General features: G+C 33.7%; 1 protein-coding gene across 2 annotated transcripts; it reads right to left on the bottom strand.

Annotated features, from left to right (window-relative positions):
* Positions 1–869: 869 nt before the first annotated feature.
* On the bottom strand, positions 870–2935 carry LOC132908140 (phospholipase A1). Of its 2 annotated transcripts, XM_060961834.1 has the most exons (3): positions 2508–2935; positions 1369–1968; positions 870–1274 (listed from the first exon to the last, which is right to left on the bottom strand). In XM_060961834.1, the coding sequence occupies exons 1-3, from the start codon at positions 2821–2823 to the stop codon at positions 1159–1161; spliced, it is 1032 nt and encodes a 343-aa protein (XP_060817817.1). In that variant the 5' UTR covers positions 2824–2935; the 3' UTR covers positions 870–1158. The 2 variants fall into 2 exon arrangements, with proteins under 2 accessions (XP_060817817.1, XP_060817814.1); XM_060961831.1 differs by having other exon boundaries at positions 870–1968; positions 2508–2931.
* Between the last annotated feature and the right edge of the window lie 19307 nt (positions 2936–22242).

Below are 22242 nucleotides of genomic sequence, written 5' to 3'. Positions count from 1 at the left end.
TTTTAAAATAATCATTTAAAGCCAAGTAGTAAGAAAATGAAGATATCTTAATCTTCGAGTAACGAAATACTTGTTTCCTAATTAAATTTACAAATATCCTTAAGAAACTACCACATCCTTTCCACTATTGTACTTTAAGTATTAAATAAAATGGAACGTAACTTTTCGCTGTGAAATGATTGTTCGTTGCTCGAACATGCAAATCATCGGGACAAGCGATTGCACACCGGCGCTTCGCGAGGACAGATCGAAAAAAAGACGGTTGTCCGTTCGCTGGACATTGTCATGAATACATTTATAGAGGTTCAGTGGAGCGGTTAACGGGATTGATAGGTCGGTAGATCACGGACGCAAGATTTTTCCGGACGGTACGTACCGCGTTTGAATACGCAATCACATTCCGGAATCGGACTACACGCGTCGCGATACCGTACGAAGATCTACTTGTCCTCAAACACCTGTATGCTTCCTCGATTAAATAACGTGGTATCTGTACGATTTAGACACCATTTACACTTGTCCTGCGATATGAATTAATTTAAGGCAACCGACATGTTTTTACACAACATACTTGTATATGTGGTTCTACCACTTTCCATTTCTTTAAGAATACTACATACAAGGTTTGCCGTGTGGAATGCCGTGTGTTTTTTGTAACCGAACTCGTTGTTTATAATGCAATTCCCTATCTTTTCGTTTAGTTTGTTGAATAAAAACAGATTAAAAAATTTTATGCGAAGCTATTTTTTAACCTACTGATCGGATTATTTCTTAACGAGAATTTTCTATGATCGTGGAATTCAAAGTTGATAAAGACGGATCAATTCTAAGTAGATCGGTTATAATAATATAATAATATAATAATTAGTTTTGATATAATCTATTTTTAGAGGAGGTAAAATGACATGCAAAAAGATAATAGATCTCTAAGTAAAGAAATTACTGTGTCTACGAGATTGAGGATTCGAATGATAAATTATATCGTCTAACAGGTTAACAGCTTCGTACTATCTAAAAAATACTGGTATGCTTATCAACTTCTGTACGAATAAGAAAATATTAGACAATAATTCTACTTCTTTAACGATCATCAATACTATCATTAATTCTTTGCTTAATATAAAATTCCGTTTCATTTTACGTTACTTATTTCGCGTTTTACTTATTTAGTCTTGTATGTTCTATCCTTCCTATGCCTTCCAACCATTTTTTATCACTAAAACGTGACAGGTTTGTCCTCGGGTATACAGCATCTCTCGTCGCCACGTCCGTTACTATATTTAGGACAATAGGGTGGATATTTGTTTGTGAAGCAAAAAGAGCCCCTAGTGCCGACCGGTGTATGCTGGCCCATGGCCACATACTCACCGGCTCTGAGAGCGATTCTTGGTCCGGAAGGGCATCGTCTTGAGCATGGCTCAGCCATCGACTCCTGGCCGACGTTGTCGATACTCTGCGCCATATAACAGACGACCCAGACGTGGCTGCATAGTTGATAATTCGGCTTGTTCTCGCAGTACGGCTGCACTTTGCCACCGTTCACGCAGAAATCCACGTGTCCCATGCGACCACCCTCTCCATAATATCCCGCATTCGTATGAATCACTTGGACAAAATCTGCGTCCCCACTATCCAGACGATTTACATATCCAGGACGCAGAAGAGGTCTCGCTGGGTCCAAACCGATTATTCGGTGCATCCTGAACAACAGAAAGTTCGCCATGATCCCACAGATGTGTGCGCCTAACGAGTGTCCCACGCAGGTCGTTCTCGAGATAGGTAAACCTAGGTTTCGTAAGGTGGTCAAAGTGCCGGCGAGGCAACGTGCTACTGGACGAAGGTTCGATACAGCCGCTGGGTAACAGGGTGGCGCACACAAAGCACCCCAGTCAACCAGGAATACGTTGTAGCTTCCGTTTCGAAGGTAGGCGTCACGAAGGACGGATATGGGAAGGGTGTCGTCACCGCCTGAAAAGATAAACAAAGAATTTTAAGAATTTTATTTTTTCTCATAAATTTTGAATAGTTTTTCTAGATAACTGATATCAGGTTACAGATAAGAAAACGAGTAGAATTTAAGTAAGATATTTTTCTATTGTAGGAGTTAAGAGAAGATTTCAGTAGCACCTATGTATTACTTTATTCTTGTATCAAATTATAATAAGAAGCAGATTCTAATCAGGACGAGAAAATATTCTTCTATGTAAAATTTAAGAAAAGCTATCAAAAACTTCCAGGATAACTTTATTCTAATACCAAAATATATGAAGTGATCCAATCAGAAATATTCTTTTATCCTTTTCAAGCTGTAAAAGAAGCTTCTTCGAGTTTCCATGATAATCTCATTTTGATATCTAATTACTAATATTTAGATACACGTAAGTTGCACCAAACAACAGATAGATTTCAATTCAGTCACTCCAACGAATGTCACTACAACTTGTTTCGTTTCATAGTTTAACACGTCAAATGAAATGAATTTAAGCAAACATAAAATATTCATGCACCTGCGTATCCGTGTATCAAAAGAACGTTCTCTTTGGTCGGATCATAATCCTGTCGCAGCCAGTCAGATTCTCTAGAGTCGAGTTCTCGTCTTGGACGATGGAACGTATAAAGGAAAACACGAACATCGGGGTCGGGACAAGAATCTCTATCGTTTCCTCGTCTCCAGACGCAATTTTCTCGATTGTACTGTGCCGCGAGACCATTTTGCAGCGCTTCTTGGATGGGACCTCGTGGTTCTTTCCTCATAATTGAAAGAGCTTCGACCGAGAGTACGGCGAATAGGATGAACGACGATTTTAACGTGGGCACGAGCATCTCGCGATAGTAGTGTTCGCCGTGACCGCGGCGATAGGAGAACTGATCGTATGTACGGTAATTCTTCGAGTGCCGCCTTGTCCTTCGTCGAACTCCCACCTTTTTCACCTATCGATCCTCGTTAGACAATTAGGGGACCCCAGAATAGATGGGAGGGGAGGACGAATGAGTTTCACGTCTGTGTCATCGATTCTGTAATCGATGATACCTGTAGAAACGATAAATAGTTAACGATGTCGGTGTTTCTTATGTGTTTTGGTGGCATCACTTTCGATACAAAGCTATGTCGTAAAGTTGTGACGAGTATGATAATTTTTGGCGAACCGGATAGAAATTGAGTGGCAAACACGAAACGATAAACGAATGAAGGAACCTGTTTCTCACGCGTGGCTTACAAAGAAATATGTGTTTGCAGATTATTATGATCAAGATCTTAGCTAAACGAATTGAATAATTATTACGAATTTTAAATTATTTAAATATTACTTAAATGGGGATAATCATATTTTTTTCCAATCGGATTTTTTAGCAATTTCATAATAAAAAAAAAAAAAAAAGAATGGCGAAACTTAAATATCATAGGAGATTAAGAAACAGCGTGATTCAATTTGGATCGAGCGCATGTTTCACCTTTCGTTCTTTGAAACAGTAAAGTTGTCGAGAATCAGGAAAGATGCTTACGTATGTATGTATTTCATGGAAAGTTACGAAGTTCACCAGGATGCCTTTAGAAACGTTATATTGTTATATTGTATTACGTTATATTATATTACGTTATATTAAATCTTGAGATCGACTGATAGAGGAATGAGTGGATGAATTTGTAATAGAAACATATATTGAAATAAGTATAGGTATAAGTACAGGTATAGTATATGTTGATTCATATCCTCACTCTTTCACTGTTACAATATAATAGAATATGATAGAGAGCACGTTCATAGATTTATAACAAAGGCATTACCAAAAAAGTTAACCTTAGTGTGTAACTCTAGCTGAAGGCTACAAGAAACAGCAATAACAATCTACTTGTAGCCTTTTTGTTTCTAGACATTGTAACCCAAAATAACATTTATATTCACGAGCACAATAATATGGATTTCTGCTTGCTTTTAGCCTTTTGCTTCACTAAATTCTATTTCCTTCGTAACAGCGGTATCCAGGTCAAGGGTATACAAAAGAAAAGGTGTAAAATTTATTTTGAAGTAATAAACTTCAACATTAACAGGTTGACGCCGGCGTGCGCCATCGGCGGGTCACACGTGTCTGTCCCGAGGGGCGCCGATGGGTCACACATGTATTTCACAAAATAAGTAGTACAAAAGGTTTATATTACTTTGTCTCAACATTATAAGCAGACATACAATAGTAAAAACATAACAATTCAATATTATAAACAACATAATTATTTTTTTTCTTCATGCAATTTTTTAAAACAAATTAGGCAGAGTGCCGGCTGCCCCTTACAACGATCACAATATGTTGTTACTTTCTTGATTCTTTTCAATCTTACAACTTTTACAACTTTCTTTACACCGCCGTTTCGTTTTGCTCGCGGGCCCTTGGTACGACTGCAGAAAATGTGGTCGTTTCTTGGGCAGTACTTCATTTTCACCTGGTATTTCTCCTCTGTGGGGATTCATTATATTTAAAAGGTGATAAATATTTTCTTCGCGAAATTAAAAAATTTTAATACTTTTAGTGCCCCATTCTCTATGTACATACCACGCATTTACGAGGCAAGTCCCACATATTAATTCCATTTGTACCATTTTATGATTCTGCGCAAACAACTATAATAGGATGATATCTGATCAGATAGATCAAACCCATTTTTAGCATCATTATAAAAAAAACAGTGTCTGGCATTAATTTACTATTTTTCCCCTGAACAATAACACACCTATGATTTTTGTAAGTAGTTAACAGACATACTGACTTCTGTCAGTCCAATTAAAAAATTTAACGTAACCTAACACTATTTTCGTAGTGCATGTTCCTTAAGCGCGCCGTTGTACTCCAACGAACATGCATGATCATTCTCTTTTCCTGTACGGAATTGAAAAATTTTTTGATTCGCGCTATGAATGCTTCTAACTTTTTTGGTAATGCCTTTGTTATAAACCTATGAACGTGCTCTCTATCATATTCTATTATATTGTAACAGTGAAAGAGTGAGGATATGAATCAACATATACTATACCTGTACTTATACCTATACTTATTTCAATATATGTTTCTATTATCTGATGAATCTTATAGAAAAATGTTCACAGAATAGCGTGAGATGGTCAGAATTCGCGTCAAAGCTCTACTTTTTGAGAAAAATCGAAAAGCGTACAAAATTAGGGCCAAAGCTGGTCCCGTCAGCTTTACTTAACATTTAGGGATATATGCAAATCGATATTGACAAACTATTGTATATCAATGTAAACTATTGTAGTCAAAGTCCACGGAATTTATTGAACCCAACAGGAATCGTATACCTTTTCTAATTTTGCTATAAATTGAGGTCAAAGATGAAAAATTGACGTGTCGAACAGTCTAATGTGACCCAGCGTCATCCCACGAACCAGGCACTGAATACGGGCGCCGCCCCATGGAGAAAACCATGAATATCGAGGCAGGTGTCAGAGGGTTAAATAACGGTATATTATATTACGTAGTGTTGTATTACCTTATATTCTCTTGAGTTATATTATAATACAAATATTATATTACACTATATACTCTGTAATATAATAGTATAGTATACTATATTATATAACGTTATTTAATATCATGTTAGATTCTATTACTTAAAGTTATATTTCGTTATGCTACATCATGTAACATTGTATTATGTTGTATTATATTAAATTATATTGTACTACGTTATATTGTATCACACTATGTTATACTACAATATATTACAGAACGTTATATCATATTACATTATATTGTATTACATTGTATTATATTACATTATATCTTTATACACCTTATTGTATTACGTTATATTATATTACGTTATATACTATAACATTATGTTGTATTGTGTTACACTACATTACATTACATAGTATAACGTTATATGATATTACAGAATATAGTACTACATTATAACGTATTACGATATATAGTATAACGTCATAACGTATTACGTTATATTGTGTATCGCTTATATAGTAACGCGATATATGGTATTACGATATAATGTGTAACGTTATATAGTATTACGTAATAACGTATAACGTTAATTACTATTACGTAGTAACGTATAACGTTATATGCAATTACACTATAGCGTATAACTTTATATAGTACTACCTTATAACGTATAACGTTACATACTGTTACGTTGTAACGTGTATCGTTATGTAGAATTACGTTATAACTTATAACGTTGTATACTATTACGTTATAACGTATTACTCTATATAGTATAACATTATATTGTAATAGGTTATAACGTATTTCTTTATATAGTATATCATTATATAGTGCAACGTTGCTACGTATTAGTTTTTGTAGTATAATGTTATATAGTAGTATGTTATAACATATTACGCTATATATTATTACGTTATATGGAATAACGTTATGTGGTATTACGCTATAACGTATTACGTTATATAGTATATCGCTAAGAGATATTACATTATAACTTATTACGTTATATCGTATTACGTTATACAGAATAACGTTATAACGTATTATGTTTATGGTATAACGTTATATGGTATTACGTTATAACGTATTACGATATATACTATAACGTTATTTTGTATAACTTGATATGTTAGTATGTTTAATGTATTACGTTATATAATATAACTTAATATGGTATGACATTATAACGAATTACGTTATTTACTATAACGTTATATATTATAGCGTTATTCGGTATTTCGTTGTAACTTATTACGTTATATAGTATACCGTTATATGCTATTACGTTATAACGTATCACGTTTTATAGTGTAACGTTATATAGTAATACTTTATTAGCTCTTACGTTATATGATAATACGTTATAACGTAATACGTTTTATAGTATAACATTGTATGGTTTTGTGTTGTAACGTATTACGTTATTTAGTATAAGGTTTCAACATATTACGTTATACCGTGTTATCGTTATATTACATTATAACATAACCCTATACCAATATATTATTCCTAATGTTGACAGTGAACGGACTGGTAGAATTTTTGCTAAGAATTAACCGTGTATACAAATTGGGGCTTTTGCTAAAAGCGTAAATATTATTATACCTTGCTCTGCTACAATTTTTAATCTGAATTTAGTAATATTTTGTAAGTTAATGCATCTATTATGTATGCATGTATTTTTATTTATTTGTTCTTGTTTTTAAATGTAGTGTTCTATTTCATTCACTATCGGGTAAATACGTATGGAAATATTTTTCACAGATGACGAGTTATCAGCAGGAATTGATTTTCCATTTTAATCAAGTAGTATCACGCTTCATTATGTTATAGCGTGGCTACTTTCATATACTTTTAATTCCATTTTTACGTATGAAGCTTTATGATCCTAAATAGGAATACGTGTTGCATAACACAAATCATGTCTGAAAGACTGTTTAGTGCAGCTAATTTAAGTTTACCATTACTGGAATAATGAAGTCGTATAAACTTCTATGTCGCAAAGAAGAAGTATGAAATGGGAGGTATTTTTCAGGTTATTGTTTAAAGATAATGCATCCATTCTCGTATGAAGAAGACGACACAGGGTTTGCATATACTTGATTTTAACTGAAATTCTGTTATAGTTGAAAATATATGTTAAATTATGAGTACATTGCGTTTTCATTAGATAGCAAATTATAAATGATAAATAATATGATATTGCAGCTACTTGTTGCATTAAATGTCTAATGATACTTATTTTTATCTGCATGCATGTTAAATAGGGTCTTAATATTCTTGAATACTAAACGTTATAAATTATAGAAATTGTAAAAGGTAATATATTATCCACCTTGTTCCTTACTTAAAAATTTTTGTGAAAATAGCTTATAAACCTTATAATACATTAAAATTGGTTTATGTGTTGAAAAAATTTTTGATACGAATATCCTAGCTCTTTAAATTCTTTATGTAACTTTCTCAGTTATTTATAATATAAATTACATAGTAATGACTATTTTTATATGTGAAATATTTTAGCGGGTAAAATATTACTTTTGATCTGCTCCTCTATCAGGTGCACAGAGTATTGTAATTTTGTATTTGCGCTGCTGTTTAAAGAAAAATGTCCTAATTTTGTTGTTCTATGGGCAGAGTGAAAATGGTCTAAATTTTGGATATGTGGAATATTTAACAACGATGTCCGTATTCTTAAAATAAAGAAGAATTGGAGGAACGGGTGAGAGATTTATTCTGTATTTTCTATACAGTGGAAGTACAATGCCTGTGCTATAGATAATATGTCGTAGACTTTGCGTCTTATACACTACTTCGTGACAAATGTACTGAAATACCGACATTTAAAAAAAATTAAAGTGATTCTTACGCCCTCTACGACAATCACAGTAATTCCGTTTGGCAGAAAAGAAGGTGACTTTGCTTATTAGAAAAAGTAGATATCTATAATACCAAATTATCGATATAGAAGTCTAATTATCTTCCGAGGGTAACATTATACATCTTTATCCATAACATTCTTTCTCTCCCCAACCTTTTGTGAAGTTTTAATTCTTTTTTCAACATGTAAATGAAATATTTGTACGATGATAAGAAGTTAGAATAAACATTAAATATATAAAATACTGTAATCTGATAATAATATTTTATGATTAAAAAAAATTGTGTAATGAATAGTATCATTATGAAGACGCGATATAAACTACAATTTTTATAATTGTAACCATATTAACAATCTATTATGTAACAATAAATCTTAAATATAAATAGTAAAATCGATAATGAAATGTTATGGAAACCTAATTATTAATTTTTATTAAAATCAACACTATAAAATGATCGAAATTGATATTCCACATTTCACAATATTAAATCTAATTTGTCGATACAATTTCCATCCTGCTATCCTAGTTCTTAATTCAAACGTAACGCACGCGGCTGAAACGCGACCAAATATTCATCATCCCTGTTCGGCTTGTCGAGGAATCAGGCAAGAACCTTTGGATGGCAGCCCGGATATTTTGCAAAACTTCTATGAAAGGTTATCGCAATCTCCAAACATTATGCCCCTTCCCTTCCTTCTTTTTTCTGCTCTCAATATCTTGCAGTCTGGCTCTTCTCCGTCCGCTTTCCTCTTTTGCATCGGTTTTATTTGATTGACCCCGAGTGCTCTTCGAAAAATGCCGCCGCAGGATCCCACCAGTCAGCATCCTCTATCTCCAGACGGTATCTATTTCTTTTCTTCCCTCGCTCACCCTGTTCCTTTCACTCGCCACCTTTTTCTCCCTTACTTTTCCACACCGTTTCGCTTCTTTTACCCACTTCACCGTACATTTTTCTTCTTCTTTTTTTCACGCTTCTTCGTTTCCCTCCTCAACGCCTATGGCTCGAAAGATTTCTACGATTTTCGATATCACCTCTTCGTATCTGGTCATTTCTACTCTTTAATACACATACCAGTTGTCCTCTATACAACAATCCCCGGCAGGCTCTCTGTGGGTTACCTCGCCAGATATATCGCCAAGTATATCGGCGGTTGCGCGAGGGTCAAGTGCCACCGCAGCAAGATTCCTGTTTGCCGGCGAGCGAAGGTGTCGCGTGAATATCGTATTCGTGACACGGGCCAGCAGCGCTGATTTACGAGAATCTTTCGCGTAGGGGTAATTAGGCGGCTCCCGTAATCCCGCGTGATTTATCGGCGATAAGGGGTTCGTTAGCCTCACCAGGATTTTTAGTTCTTCCCGCTTTTATTCTTTTAGGGGATCTTGGCGTGGCAAAAGCTCTTAAATTGTCGCCGAGATATGAACACGATTCCCGTGTGCATTTTTTGATTATCTCACGGTTTGCCTTCGGATAATTACGTTTGACGAAGGTTGATGTTGAACTTCCTACGAGTAGAGGCACTAAAGATATTCGGAATTTTGTTGTTCCTTCAACCTTGCTTAGATTATACCAAGTTTGCACAATGTGATACATTATTGTAACACGAAACTGAAATTTTCTAAGCTATGTCGCACGCTCTTCTCTTTTTAAGTATTTTTATACATTGAAGGGGTATATTAATACCAAACCTGTTTTCTTTTTAGTATTTTCTCATTTCTCTTACAAGATATTTAGTAACGTAGTTTGAGAAAAAATATAGAAAAAGAAACGAACGTTTCAAAAAATGAATGCGCATAGGTTTTTCATGCAAAACAAGTGCATCGCATTATACAAGACACGTGATAGCGAACGTGTTAATGAACTGATTAAACGGCGACGGCGCAATTTATTCTACTTGTCAGCCCCTTGCAGCTGCAAGCTAGGGGGTAGGTGTGCCGATTACGTGTGACATAAGATAAAATCATCGAGCACTCGACAGTTCCTATCCTATAATCCTGTTTTGCGGCCAAGTTTCAGGACAAAATACAACACACACAAGAATACACAAAAATCACGCTCCAATGCGACTTAAACCCAAAAAACAAAAAAATAAACGCAAAAACCGAAAATCCACGACACATATTAGACCATGGCTACGTCGTACCGACGCGTATCGGTACTTTTGCCTAAACACACTATACTCAAATTCATTGTTTATTGTGAATCTCAAAAATGTACAAAAAATCAAATATTGGCTAAATAAACTATTAAAGAAAAAAAAAAAAAAAGTCGTATGTAAATAATAATAATACCTATTCGTAATTTAGTACAAAAAATATTCTTTTGTACATGTTACATATAGAAAGAATACTCCCGAAGATGGAGTTCAAAAATAATAATACTAAAAATAATAAAAATAATAAAAATAATAAAATAATACTAAAAAAAATAAAATCTGCGATTAATGATTACGGATCGCGTTGCAAGCTGATATTGAAATTGTCAAATATTTAGAGCGGTAGAATTATTTTAATTAATTTCGTAGAATTAAATTTTCAGTTATCTTATTCACGTTTAAGAAAATACAAATCTCTTCTGATTGACCGAAAGATCAAATACCTGCGAGGGTAAAAAACAAGTTTATTATACTTAACCCTTAGCTGTTAATCTTACACTTTCAAACGACCCAAAGGCTGATTGATGACAAGTTTTGTTTTGTTCCAGTTACGTTCTTCCCCTCAACATAATGTTATCTGCTTATTTATTAGTAGCAAATATTTATGGATAATGAATAATCATAGTTAACTACAGGTTCTTTACCTCAAAAACTATACAAAACGAAATTTGTAAACGAAATTTAGCTCGTGACAAATATAAATTCTCCTAATCTGTGCATTGTTTTGAAATGTATATAAAACTCTGTTTGCTTAAGGTTAATAAACAGTAAGGTAATGAGCTGAAGGGATTAACTTGAGAGCGGCAGGGTACTGAGACTTTACAAGGGTTAGTCATCCTTACCCCCGAATTTTAATTTTCCCTTTTTAATTTTCTCCTAATATGTACTTTCACCTCTCTTTGTTTGGTCAACCAATCAGGAAACAGAATATTCGGCATTTGCAGGGTATAAAAAGAAAGCGCGTTTGATTTTTCACACCATTTGAAGCTTCTAAACTGTAGTGAAGAAGTGTACCCTGTCTAACATCCACCTCACCTGTTTAAAATTTACCTCGTCCGTCTAACATCCACCTCACTCACCTGTTTAACATTTACCTCATCTGTATAAAATCTACCTGATATTCCTAACATCTACCTCAGATTCAACAAAAATTTGAGACGATAATAGTGAAAATAGTGACATAGTGAGCAAGTGTTATACAGTGACAATCATGGGAATAAGAAATAGAAACAGACGTGAACGAAGAGGCAAATATCAGAGCCGTCGGATCCAAAATGTAAGTACTAGTGTTTGAAAGAAGTAGGAAAGAAAAAAGCCAAATGTATTAGTATCTGTCCGTGCAATATTATTTTCTTGAAGAATTAAGTAGAAGTAATTTCATTGATTAAGATATTTGTTACGTAATGATAAATTCCTTTGATGCTTGAAAAAAATACTCATTTTTAACAAGATTATCTCGCGCAAAGTTCGAGCCAAATTCATCAATTGTATTTCATCACATGACTGACTTTTAATATCTATGCACAGTTTAATGATCAACATTTTATAGTTTTGCGCTTACACACGTCAATGTTTGGATACACAACAAATACATATTGCACGCATTATCATAAAACACGTATTTGAAACATTATAGAATTTGCTCAACATAATTAACAAGTAGTTCTAATAAATCATATGAATTTTATTATTTTTACAGAAAAATGTACAACTCGATCAACCAACACAATCTGTGGTCAAAGACAGTGACCACATTGTACAAGAAATATTAAAAGATCCAAAACTAACGGCAAAAGCAACGTTCGTGACATTAATGGATTATTTACGTTCGTTAGAAGACACTATAATAACAGATGATACTAAACACAATTTGCATCTTCTGCAATTCTGTACATTTGATAGGATGTCTTCGATGTTTATTGAATGTGATGAAAGTGAGAAGACAGAATGCAACGAAAAGGACGAAGAGAAAGAAATAAGTCAAGAACAGGCAAAAGAAACCAATAGTTCGAAAGATTCTGATTCCAAAAATCAATCAAAACCTATTGATATATCGACTGAGAGTTCCAACAAAAAGCAATTCTCGATAAATAGATTATTTGAACAACAAAAAGAACGCAGCTATTTCTCCGTGAATAGAGGAATTACACGAAACTTTGGACAAAGATTCACTTCTTTCGATAAAATGCATTCGTCTTCTTCGTTTCCTAAGTCTTTCGCATCCTACAGATATAAAAAATCCAAACGAACCGATTTATTTTACTATGGAGAAAACAGCGGATATTCTAATAATTTCCCAATTAGACCTTGGTTAAAAAGGAACGTAACAAAAGAAAAGAAGGAATTATCCATAAGATTTGCTGCTACTAATGAAAGCAAAAGTTTTACATTTGATAAAGAGAAGAGCGAAAAGCGCATGAATTGGAGAAGCGAAAAGCACATGGATTGGAGAAGCGAAAAGAAGACGCAAGAACATTACTGGAGAACAGTAGCATATAAAGGATCAAAACAACATAATCTGAAATATAAAGATGAGAGTACGCAAACAGACAGCATCTGTCCGACGAACAATGTTGAAATGGTTTCAGTCGGAACAATGTGGCCTGAACAAGAACTTTACGGATGTCCAATTGAGGTAAAATTACAATTACTATTTGATTCTCTATTTGATTACTATTTGATCCTTATAATTATTCTATCATATAAACTAAATGTCCTAACATGATATTAATTTTTTCTGTCCAGGATAAGGATATAATCTGGGAACTTAATTATAATCATGAAGCAGACATTAAAGAATTATTCAAAATGGCATATCAACAACTTTTATCGTACAGTACATCGCTCTCATCAACGGATCGTAGTTTCGATGCACAGGCATTTACAACTCCAGACACCGATGACGCAGCGGCACTATGGCCCACAAACTTATTCAGTGATACAAATAACTTCAAAAAAGCCATTCGTCCTCCTCCTGGTTTTCCTGAAGTACCACAATATTCATCGCTAACGTCGAATATTTTTAATCCTGAAGATGCAATGCTGCCTTCCTTAACAGATAATTATGAGCTGAATTCTCTAATCAATTCAGTGACGGTTATACCCCCAGCGCCTCCACCTATGCGACATCTTTATTACGATTATCCCGAATTTATGGAATCACCTACTTATATTAAATAATCTATAAAATAATTATCTGTGATACTATTTTTTTTTCTAGTTTGTTTTTGCTTTTTTCTCATATTGCATTCATTATTATAAAACACGTATTTGGAACATTATAGAATTTGCTTTACATTTGCTTTACAACATTATAGATTTTTGCTTTTTTTTTTCTAGTTTATTTGTTTGTTTTTTTTTTTTTTTAATTTGTCCAGAAGGACATTTTGTAAAGTATTATATATCAGTTATTAAGAAAAAAAAAAAAAAAAAAAAAAAAAAAAATAAATACCCCCAGCGGGGTGATATCTTCGTGTTTATTAGATTATATATTTATGTAATACTATGGTAACAGGAAAATTTTTATGTATATATACAAATTATACAATACATGTAAGTTGTAACTTGTAGCAAGAAAATTTGTATGTATATATAAAAATTTTACAATAAATGTAAGTTGTAACTTGTAAATATGTCACTTGTAACAAGAAAATTTGTAAATATATATATATAAAAATTGTACAATAAATGTGTTTATTATGCAAGAAGTCGAGTGTGTTTTAATCATACAATATTTATTAAAAATATATACAACATGTAAATTGAAAGTTTAAGTAAACTCGGAGAATTAAAAAATATCTTTCTCTGTATTTTATGGCGTAGGCATAAATGACAAATTCATGGGCGATAACTGACTTCCTGGTGTAGCATCTGCGTCCTCTCCTGCGGACCGTCCTGATTCCCAACCGGACTGCTTGGTGATCCCCAGGTGCTCCTGGAGAATCCAGCACTTAATTTCAACCCCAATCGGAAGTCGCGGTGGCCCTCGCGCGCCTCGCGTAGGCGCGTCCACGTGTAACGCTGCTACGTGTACGTTTCTTTCCGCAGTTTCCTTCACCCGCTCCGCTGTTTCCTTCCGCAGCTTAAAGAGGAGCATAGTTCGCAGAAGAAGGCTACGGCCTTCCTGCCCCATCCCATTCTTTTTTCTTTTTTTGTCCCATTGTATACTTGTTTCAAAAATAACCCTAATGAGAGTCTCGGTTTGAAAGATGTGTCATAGCAATTGAAAGCCTTAATAGTAAAGAAATATGTTTAATTTTATGACTGTATCGTATTATTGCGACTCGACTACTTACATTTGCGCTACAGGTAACAGGTTGCAGCAGATACCCGTCTTAACGGAGGGACGAGTCATATTTACATAAACAGTCGTATGTAAAGTAAACAGCCTAATCTTCAGCGGCTTATACCCAAACGTACTATATTACAAAAATACAATGACAACAGGCTACATCCCCCCAGAAGCGTTCCTATACCTAGTCGAAAAAAATTACCTCCAAGACCAAAACAATATCCCGATAATTTTCCACATAAAAAGAAAAATAGGGATAAAGACAATACTCTACGAGGAAAACTTAAACGGACTGACTGCAGACACCAGGTGGAGGTACAACATGGCCCTCCCCCAAAAAGACACTAAAGACAAACACAGAAAAAACACAAAAAAATATTGGTGGATTCCAAACCCATAAGAAAATATAAGTGAAAACTACCAATTCAACAAAAAACCATTCCTACCACCGTGTAACCTAGATGTAAGTACTGTAAATATGTAAATACTGTAATCATTGTAAATAATATAATTTAACACCCCCCTCCCCTTACCTCTCATCCCCCCCCCAAAATCCCACAACGCATAAAAGTAATACACCGAGGAGTCCTGTTTTGCGGCCAAGTTTCAGGACAAAATACAACACACACAAGAATACACAAAAATCACGCACCAATGCGACTTAAACCCAAAAAACAAAAAAATAAACGCAAAAACCGAAAATCCACGACACATATTAGACCATGGCTACGTCGTACCGACGCGTATCGGTACTTTTGCCTAAACACACTATACTCAAATTCATTGTTTATTGTGAATCTCAAAAATGTACAAAAAATCAAATATTGGCTAAATAAACTATTAAAGAAAAAAAAAAAAAAAGTCGTATGTAAATAATAATAATACCTATTCGTAATTTAGTACAAAAAATATTCTTTTGTACATGTTACATATAGAAAGAATACTCCCGAAGATGGAGTTCAAAAATAATAATACTAAAAATAATAAAAATAATAAAAATAATAAAATAATACTAAAAAAAATAAAATCTGCGATTAATGATTACGGATCGCGTTGCAAGCTGATATTGAAATTGTCAAATATTTAGAGCGGTAGAATTATTTTAATTAATTTCGTAGAATTAAATTTTCAGTTATCTTATTCACGTTTAAGAAAATACAAATCTCTTCTGATTGACCGAAAGATCAAATACCTGCGAGGGTAAAAAACAAGTTTATTATACTTAACCCTTAGCTGTTAATCTTACACTTTCAAACGACCCAAAGGCTGATTGATGACAAGTTTTGTTTTGTTCCAGTTACGTTCTTCCCCTCAACATAATGTTATCTGCTTATTTATTAGTAGCAAATATTTATGGATAATGAATAATCATAGTTAACTACAGGTTCTTTACCTCAAAAACTATACAAAACGAAATTTGTAAACGAAATTTAGCTCGTGACAAATATAAATTCTCCTAATCTGTGCATTGTTTTGAAATGTATATAAAACTCTGTTTGCTTAAGGTTAATAAACAGTAAGGTAATGAGCTGAAGGGATTAACTTGAGAGCGGCAGGGTACTGAGACTTTACAAGGGTTAGTCATCCTTACCCCCGAATTTTAATTTTCCCTTTTTAATTTTCTCCTAATATGTACTTTCACCTCTCTTTGTTTGGTCAACCAATCAGGAAACAGAATATTCGGCATTTGCAGGGTATAAAAAGAAAGCGCGTTTGATTTTTCACACCATTTGAAGCTTCTAAACTGTAGTGAAGAAGTGTACCCTGTCTAACATCCACCTCACCTGTTTAAAATTTACCTCGTCCGTCTAACATCCACCTCACTCACCTGTTTAACATTTACCTCATCTGTATAAAATCTACCTGATATTCCTAACATCTACCTCAGATTCAACAAAAATTTGAGACGATAATAGTGAAAATAGTGACATAGTGAGCAAGTGTTATACAGTGACAATCATGGGAATAAGAAATAGAAACAGACGTGAACGAAGAGGCAAATATCAGAGCCGTCGGATCCAAAATGTAAGTACTAGTGTTTGAAAGAAGTAGGAAAGAAAAAAGCCAAATGTATTAGTATCTGTCCGTGCAATATTATTTTCTTGAAGAATTAAGTAGAAGTAATTTCATTGATTAAGATATTTGTTACGTAATGATAAATTCCTTTGATGCTTGAAAAAAATACTCATTTTTAACAAGATTATCTCGCGCAAAGTTCGAGCCAAATTCATCAATTGTATTTCATCACATGACTGACTTTTAATATCTATGCACAGTTTAATGATCAACATTTTATAGTTTTGCGCTTACACACGTCAATGTTTGGATACACAACAAATACATATTGCACGCATTATCATAAAACACGTATTTGAAACATTATAGAATTTGCTCAACATAATTAACAAGTAGTTCTAATAAATCATATGAATTTTATTATTTTTACAGAAAAATGTACAACTCGATCAACCAACACAATCTGTGGTCAAAGACAGTGACCACATTGTACAAGAAATATTAAAAGATCCAAAACTAACGGCAAAAGCAACGTTCGTGACATTAATGGATTATTTACGTTCGTTAGAAGACACTATAATAACAGATGATACTAAACACAATTTGCATCTTCTGCAATTCTGTACATTTGATAGGATGTCTTCGATGTTTATTGAATGTGATGAAAGTGAGAAGACAGAATGCAACGAAAAGGACGAAGAGAAAGAAATAAGTCAAGAACAGGCAAAAGAAACCAATAGTTCGAAAGATTCTGATTCCAAAAATCAATCAAAACCTATTGATATATCGACTGAGAGTTCCAACAAAAAGCAATTCTCGATAAATAGATTATTTGAACAACAAAAAGAACGCAGCTATTTCTCCGTGAATAGAGGAATTACACGAAACTTTGGACAAAGATTCACTTCTTTCGATAAAATGCATTCGTCTTCTTCGTTTCCTAAGTCTTTCGCATCCTACAGATATAAAAAATCCAAACGAACCGATTTATTTTACTATGGAGAAAACAGCGGATATTCTAATAATTTCCCAATTAGACCTTGGTTAAAAAGGAACGTAACAAAAGAAAAGAAGGAATTATCCATAAGATTTGCTGCTACTAATGAAAGCAAAAGTTTTACATTTGATAAAGAGAAGAGCGAAAAGCGCATGAATTGGAGAAGCGAAAAGCACATGGATTGGAGAAGCGAAAAGAAGACGCAAGAACATTACTGGAGAACAGTAGCATATAAAGGATCAAAACAACATAATCTGAAATATAAAGATGAGAGTACGCAAACAGACAGCATCTGTCCGACGAACAATGTTGAAATGGTTTCAGTCGGAACAATGTGGCCTGAACAAGAACTTTACGGATGTCCAATTGAGGTAAAATTACAATTACTATTTGATTCTCTATTTGATTACTATTTGATCCTTATAATTATTCTATCATATAAACTAAATGTCCTAACATGATATTAATTTTTTCTGTCCAGGATAAGGATATAATCTGGGAACTTAATTATAATCATGAAGCAGACATTAAAGAATTATTCAAAATGGCATATCAACAACTTTTATCGTACAGTACATCGCTCTCATCAACGGATCGTAGTTTCGATGCACAGGCATTTACAACTCCAGACACCGATGACGCAGCGGCACTATGGCCCACAAACTTATTCAGTGATACAAATAACTTCAAAAAAGCCATTCGTCCTCCTCCTGGTTTTCCTGAAGTACCACAATATTCATCGCTAACGTCGAATATTTCTAATCCTGAAGATGCAATGCTGCCTTCCTTAACAGATAATTATGAGCTGAATTCTCTAATCAATTCAGTGACGGTTATACCCCCAGCGCCTCCACCTATGCGACATCTTTATTACGATTATCCCGAATTTATGGAATCACCTACTTATATTAAATAATCTATAAAATAATTATCTGTGATACTATTTTTTTTTCTAGTTTGTTTTTGCTTTTTTCTCATATTGCATTCATTATTATAAAACACGTATTTGGAACATTATAGAATTTGCTTTACATTTGCTTTACAACATTATAGATTTTTGCTTTTTTTTTTCTAGTTTATTTGTTTGTTTTTTTTTTTTTTTAATTTGTCCAGAAGGACATTTTGTAAAGTATTATATATCAGTTATTAAGAAAAAAAAAAAAAAAAAAAAAAAAATAAATACCCCCAGCGGGGTGATATCTTCGTGTTTATTAGATTATATATTTATGTAATACTATGGTAACAGGAAAATTTTTATGTATATATACAAATTATACAATACATGTAAGTTGTAACTTGTAGCAAGAAAATTTGTATGTATATATAAAAATTTTACAATAAATGTAAGTTGTAACTTGTAAATATGTCACTTGTAACAAGAAAATTTGTAAATATATATATATAAAAATTGTACAATAAATGTGTTTATTATGCAAGAAGTCGAGTGTGTTTTAATCATACAATATTTATTAAAAATATATACAACATGTAAATTGAAAGTTTAAGTAAACTCGGAGAATTAAAAAATATCTTTCTCTGTATTTTATGGCGTAGGCATAAATGACAAATTCATGGGCGATAACTGACTTCCTGGTGTAGCATCTGCGTCCTCTCCTGCGGACCGTCCTGATTCCCAACCGGACTGCTTGGTGATCCCCAGGTGCTCCTGGAGAATCCAGCACTTAATTTCAACCCCAATCGGAAGTCGCGGTGGCCCTCGCGCGCCTCGCGTAGGCGCGTCCACGTGTAACGCTGCTACGTGTACGTTTCTTTCCGCAGTTTCCTTCACCCGCTCCGCTGTTTCCTTCCGCAGCTTAAAGAGGAGCATAGTTCGCAGAAGAAGGCTACGGCCTTCCTGCCCCATCCCATTCTTTTTTCTTTTTTTGTCCCATTGTATACTTGTTTCAAAAATAACCCTAATGAGAGTCTCGGTTTGAAAGATGTGTCATAGCAATTGAAAGCCTTAATAGTAAAGAAATATGTTTAATTTTATGACTGTATCGTATTATTGCGACTCGACTACTTACATTTGCGCTACAGGTAACAGGTTGCAGCAGATACCCGTCTTAACGGAGGGACGAGTCATATTTACATAAACAGTCGTATGTAAAGTAAACAGCCTAATCTTCAGCGGCTTATACCCAAACGTACTATATTACAAAAATACAATGACAACAGGCTACATCCCCCCAGAAGCGTTCCTATACCTAGTCGAAAAAAATTACCTCCAAGACCAAAACAATATCCCGATAATTTTCCACATAAAAAGAAAAATAGGGATAAAGACAATACTCTACGAGGAAAACTTAAACGGACTGACTGCAGACACCAGGTGGAGGTACAACATGGCCCTCCCCCAAAAAGACACTAAAGACAAACACAGAAAAAACACAAAAAAATATTGGTGGATTCCAAACCCATAAGAAAATATAAGTGAAAACTACCAATTCAACAAAAAACCATTCCTACCACCGTGTAACCTAGATGTAAGTACTGTAAATATGTAAATACTGTAATCATTGTAAATAATATAATTTAACACCCCCCTCCCCTTACCTCTCATCCCCCCCCCAAAATCCCACAACGCATAAAAGTAATACACCGAGGAGTCCTGTTTTGCGGCCAAGTTTCAGGACAAAATACAACACACACAAGAATACACAAAAATCACGCACCAATGCGACTTAAACCCAAAAAACAAAAAAATAAACGCAAAAACCGAAAATCCACGACACATATTAGACCATGGCTACGTCGTACCGACGCGTATCGGTACTTTTGCCTAAACACACTATACTCAAATTCATTGTTTATTGTGAATCTCAAAAATGTACAAAAAATCAAATATTGGCTAAATAAACTATTAAAGAAAAAAAAAAAAAAAGTCGTATGTAAATAATAATAATACCTATTCGTAATTTAGTACAAAAAATATTCTTTTGTACATGTTACATATAGAAAGAATACTCCCGAAGATGGAGTTCAAAAATAATAATACTAAAAATAATAAAAATAATAAAAATAATAAAATAATACTAAAAAAAATAAAATCTGCGATTAATGATTACGGATCGCGTTGCAAGCTGATATTGAAATTGTCAAATATTTAGAGCGGTAGAATTATTTTAATTAATTTCGTAGAATTAAATTTTCAGTTATCTTATTCACGTTTAAGAAAATACAAATCTCTTCTGATTGACCGAAAGATCAAATACCTGCGAGGGTAAAAAACAAGTTTATTATACTTAACCCTTAGCTGTTAATCTTACACTTTCAAACGACCCAAAGGCTGATTGATGACAAGTTTTGTTTTGTTCCAGTTACGTTCTTCCCCTCAACATAATGTTATCTGCTTATTTATTAGTAGCAAATATTTATGGATAATGAATAATCATAGTTAACTACAGGTTCTTTACCTCAAAAACTATACAAAACGAAATTTGTAAACGAAATTTAGCTCGTGACAAATATAAATTCTCCTAATCTGTGCATTGTTTTGAAATGTATATAAAACTCTGTTTGCTTAAGGTTAATAAACAGTAAGGTAATGAGCTGAAGGGATTAACTTGAGAGCGGCAGGGTACTGAGACTTTACAAGGGTTAGTCATCCTTACCCCCGAATTTTAATTTTCCCTTTTTAATTTTCTCCTAATATGTACTTTCACCTCTCTTTGTTTGGTCAACCAATCAGGAAACAGAATATTCGGCATTTGCAGGGTATAAAAAGAAAGCGCGTTTGATTTTTCACACCATTTGAAGCTTCTAAACTGTAGTGAAGAAGTGTACCTTGTCTAACATCCACCTCACCTGTTTAAAATTTACCTCGTCCGTCTAACATCCACCTCACTCACCTGTTTAACATTTACCTCATCTGTATAAAATCTACCTGATATTCCTAACATCTACCTCAGATTCAACAAAAATTTGAGACGATAATAGTGAAAATAGTGACATAGTGAGCAAGTGTTATACAGTGACAATCATGGGAATAAGAAATAGAAACAGACGTGAACGAAGAGGCAAATATCAGAGCCGTCGGATCCAAAATGTAAGTACTAGTGTTTGAAAGAAGTAGGAAAGAAAAAAGCCAAATGTATTAGTATCTGTCCGTGCAATATTATTTTCTTGAAGAATTAAGTAGAAGTAATTTCATTGATTAAGATATTTGTTACGTAATGATAAATTCCTTTGATGCTTGAAAAAAATACTCATTTTTAACAAGATTATCTCGCGCAAAGTTCGAGCCAAATTCATCAATTGTATTTCATCACATGACTGACTTTTAATATCTATGCACAGTTTAATGATCAACATTTTATAGTTTTGCGCTTACACACGTCAATGTTTGGATACACAACAAATACATATTGCACGCATTATCATAAAACACGTATTTGAAACATTATAGAATTTGCTCAACATAAT

The sequence above is a fragment of the Bombus pascuorum genome, chromosome 6, assembly GCF_905332965.1.
Source record: "Bombus pascuorum chromosome 6, iyBomPasc1.1, whole genome shotgun sequence".
Classification (NCBI taxonomy): Eukaryota; Metazoa; Arthropoda; class Insecta; order Hymenoptera; family Apidae; genus Bombus; species Bombus pascuorum.
Note: the sequence above shows the minus strand (reverse complement) of the source record. Positions and strands in the feature narration are given on the sequence as shown.

What these genes read in the sequence shown, in the direction of transcription:
- LOC132908140 (XM_060961831.1), bottom strand. Translation starts at nt 2,823, where the DNA reads ATGCTCGTGCCCACGTTAAAATCGTCGTTCATCCTATTCGCCGTACTC. An exon ending in TTTGATACACGGATACGCAG is followed by an intron (nt 1,969 to 2,507) that starts GTGCATGAATAT and finishes TTATCTTTTCAG; the next exon opens with GCGGTGACGACACCCTTCCC.